The 10177-nt window shown below is 36.4% G+C and overlaps 1 protein-coding gene across 1 annotated transcript; it reads right to left on the bottom strand.

The window, feature by feature from the left end:
* Positions 1-1840: 1840 nt before the first annotated feature.
* On the bottom strand, positions 1841-2927 carry LOC114490327 (olfactory receptor 4M1). Its single transcript, XM_028504308.2, has one exon. It carries the CDS (start codon positions 2912-2914, stop codon positions 1985-1987), a length of 930 nt encoding a protein of 309 aa, XP_028360109.1. The 5' UTR covers positions 2915-2927; the 3' UTR covers positions 1841-1984.
* Between the last annotated feature and the right edge of the window lie 7250 nt (positions 2928-10177).

The raw sequence follows: 10177 nt of genomic DNA, 5'->3' as shown, positions 1-10177 counted from the left end.
TACAGAAAATACACAAAATTGGAAAAGGTAAGACCAGTTTTTTAAAAATCACACAGCTAGATGTCTATCAATCCTAGTCAACCTAGAATCCATTTTCTCCGAGTCTGCTTTCACTCCAGAGGGTTTGAGTAGAGACTGGCTATAAAAACCACTAGTGTCCTTTATAGATGTTCCTGAAAGCCCTTTTCCCCCTTTCCCCCACCATTATCCCTTCCCATCTCCCCTCTGGTTACTGTCAGTTTGTTCTTTATTTCAATGTCTCTGGTTATATTTTGCTTGCTTTTTTGTTTTGTTGATTAGTTTCCACTTAAAAGTGAGATAATATGGTATTTGTCTGGCTTATTTCACTTAGCATAGCATAATACTCTTCAGTGCCATCCACACTGTTGCAAATGGTAGGGTTTTCAGGAACACATATAAAGGACACATGGACAAAACCAAAGGTGGGTAGGGTCAGGGTGGGAGGTGGGGATGGCTGGGGTTGGGGAGTGGTAGGGTGAAAATGGAGACAACTATACTTGAATGACAATAAAAAAATTTAAAAATAGAATAATTTTAAAAAAGCAAACCAGATCTTTGAACATAAAAAAATTAAAATAGCCCTGGCTGGCATAGCTCAGTGGATTGAGCACGAGCTGGGAACCAAAGTGTCCCAGGTTTGATTCCCAGCCAGGGTACATTCCTGGGTTGCAGGCCATAACCCCCAGCAACTGCACATTGATGTTTCTCTCTCTCTCTCTATCTCTCTCCCTTCCCTCTCTAAAAAATAAATAAAATAAAATATTTTTAAAAAATTAAAAAAAAAATAAAATAAAATGGAAAAAAAACCTACTAGTAGAATACTACACAGCAGAAAGAAAGAAGGAACTACTACCCTTCACAACAGCATGCATGGGTCTGGGGAACATTATGCTAAGTGAAATAAGCCAGGCAGTAAAAGATAAGTACCATATGATATCACCTATAAGAGGAACCTAATCAACAAAACAAACAAGCAGGCAAAATATAACCAGAGACATTGAAATGAACAGACAGTAAAAAGAAATCAGATAGAAGGGGGATAACGGGGGAAAGATAGGAAAGGGTCATCAAGGAACATGTTTAAATGACCCGTGGTCCAAGCCAAAGGGAGATAGGATTGAAGGTGGGAGGTGGAGATTGGTGGGGTGGGGGAGACTGCTGGTGGGGAAATGTAGAGAACTGTACTTGAACAACAGTTTTTAAAAAAGAAAAAATGAATAGAAATAAAATAAATAACCATTAGTTGGCTGGAGACTTTCTCTGGAAAGAGAGGGGTCTCTTGTAGCAACTAAACTATGCTCTACTCTGAATTAATAAAATTTGTTTCTAGGACATGACAAAATCCTGAGTTCTGTCACCAAAATACTTTATGGCTATCACCTGAAATATCAGTTGAAATAGCTTAAATAAATGTTTCAATCATTAACTCTGCCAAGAGAAAGACATAAAGTACAAAATAACCTATTTTTACAGTCCCAGGAAGATGGTTTACCAAACACTATCCCACTGGGCTAAGATTGAAATATGACAACAATATTTAATTTGGTCACTTAAAACTACTCATATTCATATCCTGGCTACTTAGTTCTTCATATTCATAGCGGGCATGCCTCCCAGGACTTATGTATTTTAATATTTCTCAACATGCATTCTCTTCACATTCAAAGCCTCTCCAGAATAGTAACTCAATAAAAAATTAATATAAAATATATTTTAATACACCATTATATTGTAAATTCTAATATTGATCTGGCAGCAATTTCAGGGAGAGTGTAAATTTATTGCTATCTTATTTTTTGTTGTTTTTTTCACCAAATAGAGGGGAAAAAACCTAGTGGAATTTTTAAGAACTCAGATGAAAATAGGTAGTGAAAGTAGCATTATTACCACAGCAAATGCTTCTTATTTTAGGTCAATGACCTTCAGAAAGACTATAAATGTGCCATTAATCTTTCACTTCTCTTTATATAAAATTTATGTTGACCAACTTCCTCATGGCTGTCTTTACTTCCTTGTTTCTCATTGTGTAGATGATGGGGTTAAGTAAAGGGAATATCACAGTGTGAAACACAGATACCACTTTATCGAGGGGAAAAGAGTCAAATGGGCGAGCATAAATGTAGATGGATGGCCCAAACATTAGCACCACAATGGTGATGTGGGAATAGCAGGTGGACATGGCCCGGCTGGTACTTTCACCTGAGCCTGAGTGTTTCCTGAGCACCACCAGAAGGAAGGCATAGGACATTAGGAGAGCAATGAAACACACCACAGAGATCAGACCACTGCTAAATATCATCACTAACTCCTCCAGGAAGGTGTTGACACAGGCAATCCGGACAACCTGCGTGATGTCGCAGAAGTAACTGTCTAACTCATTGGGCCCACAGAAGGGAAGTCGAACAATGAGAGCCACCTGTATTATAGAATGAATGAAGCCTCCCATCCAGGAAACAGCAACTAAAATACAGCAGAGACGTCGATTCATGATGGTAGCATAGCGGAGTGGGTGGCAGATAGCAGCATAGCGATCAAAGGCCATTACTGTGAGTAGGAACATCTCTGAAGCCCCAACGAAGTGCAAGAAGAAGAGCTGTGCAATGCATCCTCCAAAGGAAATTTTCTTCCTTTCCACAAAGAAGTCTATGAGCATTTTAGGGGCTGTGATGGAGGAATACCAAATGTCAAGGAAGGCCAGATTAGCCAACAGAAAATACATGGGTGAAGTCAGATGGGGGTCAAGCCTGATGGTGCAGATAATAAGAATGTTTCCTGGAAGAATGAACAAATAGAAGAATAGAAATATAGCAAATAGGACTAGTTGTACCTCCCGAGTCTGCGATAGACCAGTAAGAACAAATTCTGTCACCCTAGTATAATTTGCAGGTTCCATTTCTTCACTTTTTAAATATGTCTATGAAAAATAAAGAAATTATAATTACTCCAAATGGCACTTAACTAGAATTATATTACTGCTTTCAAAATCATTAGATGTTTTCTGTCATTAAGAGATAGCATTAGGATACATTTGGTTGCCCCATTTTATGTTTGATAAGCCAAGACATGCTGCTTCTTCAATGAAGGACTAACCAACACATAGAATTCCTACATGAACATGAACATGACCATGGCCTGAATTATTAGCAAACTTACAGCAATTCTGACCCTAGCCTGTATTTGTGATTTAATGCATATCAGAACAAAACTTCACACATGGCACTGAAAGCTTTATCCCAAAACATATGAAATCTATCCAGAAGGTATCCAGCCATGTAATATGAAAAATAGAGATATTTATTGAAGATACAAGATACAAGAAATATTGTACATAGAACAATAATACCTCAGTCCCCTTCAAAGTAGGCACCTTGGGTCCTCACACACCTCTCCCAATTTTCACCACCTGCCCCATTGTATTTTCCTGAATTTCATCAATGATCTGAAATCTCTTCCCTTTCAAAGGTGATTTTAGTTGGAGGAAAAGCCAGAAGTCACAGAACACCAAATCCGGGCTGTACGGAGGCTGAGTCACCTGGGTGATTTGATGTTTTGCCAAACAACTCCACATGAGACGTGATGCATGAGTGGGTACATTGTTGTGATGAAGCTGCCAATCATCAGTTGCCCATACCTGTGGCCTTCTGAATCATCTGAATAGTTTCTGTGGAGGAATGTCCAAGCTTAATGCAAAATTTGGTGCAGCTTCATTGCTCTACTCACTCAGTCATTTTGAATGGGATGGCCACACAGTACACTTGCTCACTTAATGTCATCTACTGCCCCCACTGACTAGTACAGTGAAGTCATCATCATTTATGCATGCACATTCCAGTCCACTCTCCTTGGCTGCCAGGTTACATGGATGTCACACAAACCATTCTCATTATATTAACAATGGCTGGACTTTTTCCAGACATCCTCATATAGCTTCTGTGCCACTTCTGTAAATTATTCATTTTTTTATTTAACAAATAGTTAAAGAGTATGTACTACTTGCTAACTGCTGAGAATACAATAAAACAGTGCCAGAAAATACAAAGATATAGTAATTATCTTGATTTTCTATAAACTGTTGCCCACAGTAACTAGTCAAGAAGAAAGCATTAGAATGAGAGAAGGGCTGATCTCAATATGAGAGTTGTGAGGATTATTGGCTGGTTGAGCATTTCTCTTATAATAGACTTAGATATGAAGCATAAGCCCCTTGGTTGTAACAGAGGTGACCAGTTACTACCTATCTGACCTTGAGCAACTCACTTTTCTCTGCCTTAATGTGCCCCATCAGTGCAATGGAAATAATAATAATACCTACATCATAGTTACTATTCTAAAGATTAATGAGTTAATGCCTGTAAAACTCAGAAAAATACCTGATACATAGCTTGCACTTACTTAAATTATTATTGTTGCTATTGCTGTTATTATATTTCCTTGCAAAAGTGGCAAATTTAAAAAAGAAATCATCATCCTAATATAAGATTTCCAAAATCTTACCCTTTAATGTTTGTTTATACTTCTTTATCCCCACTCTATCCCCAGTTACTACTATCTTTGGACCTAGATGAGTAAGAACAAGTCTAAGAAATAGCTTAGAGAAGAAGACAAGCACATCTGACTTCTAAATATTACATCTCCTCTCATTTTCTCTATATGACAGTCCTATGTGAGTGTTAATAATTGTTGTTATTAAATCCTCCAGTTATTCTCAGGAGGACTTTTTCCCAAAAATTCTTGAAATTTTGTATGAATAATTTCTAATAAGCACCATAGAAATTTGGGCTCCCATAGCAGTGTTCTGTTTACATCTCCAATAAAAACTTTACTCATTGAATTATAATTTTTCAGTTTGTGTTTTGACCAAAATAAAACAGAAACACTAAGCAACTGAGGCCAGGAAGTATTTCTCACTTATATATCTATCTAGTGTCTAAGATAGCTCCTGGAACACTGGATCCTTAATTTGCATTTATTGGAGGAAGGAAGGAAGGAAGGAAGGAAGGAAGGAAGGAAGGAAGGAAGGAAGGAAGGAAGGAAGGAAGGAGGAAAAATGGATTTTCAAGTGAATAAATACATTAATTAATGATGTGTAGAAAAAATGTCAAATCCTTCCAGATCTAATTGTTTTATAGCTCACTTAGTGTTTTCTGACTCTGCTTCATGATTCTTAATTTTGTTTTATGGAATCCTCTTTTTAAAATACCTATTCTACCCATACTAATTTCAAATGAATCTCTTTGCTTTTAAGTTTCTTTTTTCTTATTCATTTCCAAAGTTATTACTTCCATCAACTCCAATCCTCTCACAGTGAAACATCTCAGGCCCTGTCTCCCCCACCTGCTTCATGGTGTGCATCCCAAAAGAACCATCATAAGCCTGGATTTTCCTGACCTCATTTCAAGAGTGACAGGATTAAAGATTTAAAGATATTTTAATGATTTGGCACTCTGGAGACCCATAAATCAAAACAAACTTCTCTGTTTGACATAGTGTTAAAGTGGTTTATCCTGTAAGTATGAGATGACCCAAGTGCCTTCTCCATGCCCTTTTCAGCCTTGAGTTTAAATAATTTAGTCGGTAGGATCAAGAAAAAAAAGAAATAGCTTATCAATTAACTATCCTATCATTGTATTTATTTTTTAAAAGATTTTATTTATTAACTTTTAGAGAGAGGGGAAGGAAGGGAGAAAGAGATAGAAATATCAATGTGTGAAAAATACATTGATTGGTTGCCTCTCACACACCCCCATCTGGGCATCTGGCCTGCAAGCCAGACATGTGCCCTGACTGGTAATTGAACTGGCGACCTTTTGGCTCATGGGTAGGTGCCTAATCCACTGAGTCACACCAGCCAGCATCTATCACTATGTTCTTCCAACAACTCTCCTTACTGAAGGCTTTCTGCTTCTTACCACTATCCTCTGAGTAAGTTACACTGTCATTCCCATTATTATCTTCATCCCATTGTCCCCCCAAAAGAGTGGTTGATGTAAATATTAAACCCTGGTCTTCCACCTACCAATTAGTGGTGCTAGTCTTGGTGTAATCTGGGACAATAGAGGGGGTAGAAGTTGCCTCTTCCCTCATTCATACAGAAAGCTTTGTCTTCTCTTTTAGTATATATCAGTTTCTTCCCTGATGTAACAATGAGCTAACTAGCACTGCAGATTGTGACTAAGAAGATCATTTCTCTGGAGGCCAGGTCCAGCCAGCTAGGAATCAAAACCTGAGGGAATAATTTAAAAATTTATGTGTGCTTCATCCAGGGAGCATAGAAACACAACATTTGAATTGCCCAGAACAAGTAAGGAAAATGGCTCATTTTTTTTGGATTAAGAGTGAAAAATATTATGATGTGTGACATGCCCTCTACAGTACAATGTGCATTTCCAAATCTACTGTCCCAAAGGACAGTATCTCTTAGAGATGTTGGATCCTTAGATAAGTGTAAATTTTTCCAAATCTAATATTAAAACTACATAAATTGAACAGTTTGCACATTTGTAATAAAGGCCTTTAGTAATAACTCCTTAATATTTGTTTTATTCAATAACATGTGTTTAGTGATTACTACATGTGAGACACTGTGCTAGGCACAGGCATACAATAATGAACAAGAGAGAAGTAATTCTTATTTCTTTAAATTAACCTATATTGGCTTTTCTAACTATGAATCTATGAATACTTGTCTGTATCTCTCATCTAGAAATATTTTATGATAACCAACATTAGGTTCTATCTCAATTTTCTATTAGTGTAATCTCCATTGCACATCTTTCAGAAATATATCCTCCTAAAGTCATCTCCATTATATTTTCAATGACCATACTTGATGTTTATGAGGTAAGGGCATTTCCCTGTAATTAAAAAAAAAATTGCCAGGTTTGATTCCCAGCCAGGGTACATTCCTGGGTTGCAGGCCATAACCCCCAGCAACCACACATTGATGTTTCTCTCTCTCTCTCTCTCTACCTCTACCTCTATCTCTATCTCCCTCTCTTCCCTCTCTAAAAATAAATAAATAAAATCTTTTAAAAAAAATTGCATTCCCAGTGATCCATGAAAGTCTATCAGGTATTCTTCATAAACTGCTAAAGCCCTGTATTTAGAGTGGTTGGACATGAAAAGATTCAGAAAGGGCTTAAGTGTAATTTGTATTTTTTTATTATTTTTAATTTTTAAAATTGTTGTTCAAGTTGTAATTGGTTTTGAATGGCCACATGGGGCAAATCTGAACAAATATATATTTTAGAGAGTTTGATTAAACAAATATTTTCAAAAAGTTTAGCTTACATTCAGTTTTAAGTGATTGAAAAACTCCAATTCAGGTCAGGTTCCCCCAAATTTTTATTAAATGCACATAAGGATACACAAACAATGAAAGTGTCAAGTTATCATTCCACCAGATTATCATAAAAATAGTAGAAAATCCAGGTTTCTTTCCTACTGCTTTTTTATTTAGAAGGCTTCCTAACTCCATTCCTTGGGCGAGTTCCTAACTTTTGGAACTTAGTTTTTCATATTTGGAAACTAGAGATGCTAACAGCATAGAGTTGCTATGAAATAAAATCAAGAAAACATATGCCACATGCCCAGAACAGAGTCTGGTGCATATTAGGGGAATAAATAATGAAAAAAAAATGAAAGTGTTATTAAGACCAATAAATAATGTTTTCCAAATTCTAATGAGAATAAACAATTAATGAATAAGAAGATAATGTTGAATTAATTTTTTTTAAAAAGCGAACTAGATTTTAACATGTGGCATGCTCCATAAAATGGAGATCAATTAAAGAATTCATGGGAGTTGCCTTAGGTCAGAACACCTGAATAATCATACTTTTGCCCTTTCAAATGTTCTCCGAAAGAGGTTCCAAAGATAGGCAGCCATTTCATTTGTAATCTCCAAAGGCAGAATGTGAAATACTTTTCTCTAATATCATTCAATTTCTTAATGCAAAGATGTCAACACTCTGTGAAGCATATGACCATGTGAGCATCTGGGAGGGAGGGATGGAGAGACTGGAAGATTGAACCATTCATTTCTCTTAATCTCTCTATTGCCTGCCATGAGCCCCATCATCTTTCTTATCTTGTGTCCTGGCATCCTAAGCATGTCAAAGATTCTGGGAGAGAAGGCTCTGTATTTCTCCCGAGTATTCCTCTCAGTTAGTGCTTTAGAGTCAACCTTCCCAACTCTGCCAAATTGGTTACTGTGCTTTTGTCTGCTCTTTTCCAAATATTTGTTGGAATCTTTGTCTGTATCTAACATTGGTCTCATTTTCTTTGTTCCTGTGAATCTAAACTTTTTCCCCTTTTGTGTTGGTGTTATTATTATTACTACTATCATTTTTTTAATTCTTAGGACTAAAAAGGAAAACTAAGGGAGTGGGGTTAGTAAAAGGTAAAGGGAGTCAAATAAATAGTAACAGAAGAGGATCTGAGTTTAGGTGGTGGGCACACAATGTAATATACAGATTATTATACACTTAAAACCTATATAATTGTATTAACCAATGTCACCCCAATAAATTAATAAAAAAGGAAAACTAATATAGCCTGCAATTTTAAATATAATTTCAGTACATTTATTATTTAATTTTAAAATTAGGTATTTAAAATGTGAATAAAATGTTCTTTTTTATGGAGAAAAGGCAATGTAAAAAGTAGCTATAGGAAAATGCAAACAAAATGGTGATTACATATATGAGGGTTGAAGGTTCAGGTTATTCCTTTTAAAGACTTTTCAGAAGTTCCACTCACCAGCCACTGTTAATATCATATAGTCAACCCCATGCTGCAAAGGAGAGACTGGTAAATGCAATATTTTAGCGGAGTTACCATAAATAATATCAAGTCTCTGTTACTAAGAGGAAAAAAGAACAATGGTTGTTGGGGTGACAGGCAGCAGACTGTCACAAGCATCTACTGTGCATCCAACTCTGTGCCATATATAGCGAATAAAAAAAGAGATGTCATTTATATTCTCAACATAGGGAAATGAGATAACAATCCATTAAAAACCAAAACCAGAAAAAATCAGTGTCAGATACCATTTTATAAAATACATACAGGAATTCTTTTTTTCTAAGATTCCCTTTCTATGTTTTTAAAAAGATTTTATTTACTTATTTCTAGACAGAGGTGAAGGGAGAGAGAAAGAGAGGGAGAGAAACATCAACGTGTGGTTGCCTCTGACACCCCCTACTGGGGACCTGGCCTACAACCCCAGCATGTGCCCTGACTGAGAATCAAACAGGTGACGCTTTGGTTTGCAGTCTGGTGCTCAATCCACTAAGCCACACTAGCCAGGGCATATACAGGAATTCTTAAAGCTTACAGAAAGCAAATCTTGGATGAAAATAATCAGGGCAGACTTCTTGAAGGATATGCCATAAAATAAGATCTGAAAACTGCCTCAGGACAAATAAAAAAGTCTTTTCTGAAGAGCTGAGAATACCCAGCTGCTTTCCAACTTTACTAAGAATACAAGAAAAAAAATGTGCTTAATCCATTTTGTCCCTTAATATTAATGGTATATGTAATTAATCTATTCTGATTAGTAAAATGACTAGTAAACATTTTGAAAGAAAACAATTTATAACACTGAGGAGAGAAATCAAGGAAGACACAAACAAATGGAAACATATACCGTGTTCATGGATTGGAAGAATTAATATCATTAAAATGTCCATACTACCAAAAGCAATTTACACATTCAATGCAATACCTATTAAAGTACCAATGGCATATTCCACAGACATAGAACAAACACTTCAACAATTTATGTGGAACCATAAACGACCCCGAATAGCTGCTGCAATTTTGAGAAAGAAGACTAAAGTAGGAGGAATCACAATACCTGACACTAAACTATACTACAAGGCCACTGTAATCAAAACAGCCTGGTACTGGCATAAAAACAGGCACATAGACCAATGGAACAGAACAGAGAGCCCAGAAATAAACCCAAGCCTCTACGGTCAATTAATATTTGACAAAGGAAGCAGCACCATAAAATGGAATAAAAATAGCCTCTTCAACAAATGGTGTTGGGAGAACTGGACAGCTACGTGCAAAAAAATGAAACTGGAGCACCAACTTACACCTTATACAAAAATAGATCCAAGGTGGATAAAAGACTTAAATATAAAGAGTG

Source organism: Phyllostomus discolor, chromosome 1 (assembly GCF_004126475.2).
Source record: "Phyllostomus discolor isolate MPI-MPIP mPhyDis1 chromosome 1, mPhyDis1.pri.v3, whole genome shotgun sequence".
In the NCBI taxonomy this organism is placed as follows: Eukaryota; Metazoa; Chordata; class Mammalia; order Chiroptera; family Phyllostomidae; genus Phyllostomus; species Phyllostomus discolor.
This window is presented reverse-complemented; position numbering and strand designations above follow the sequence as displayed.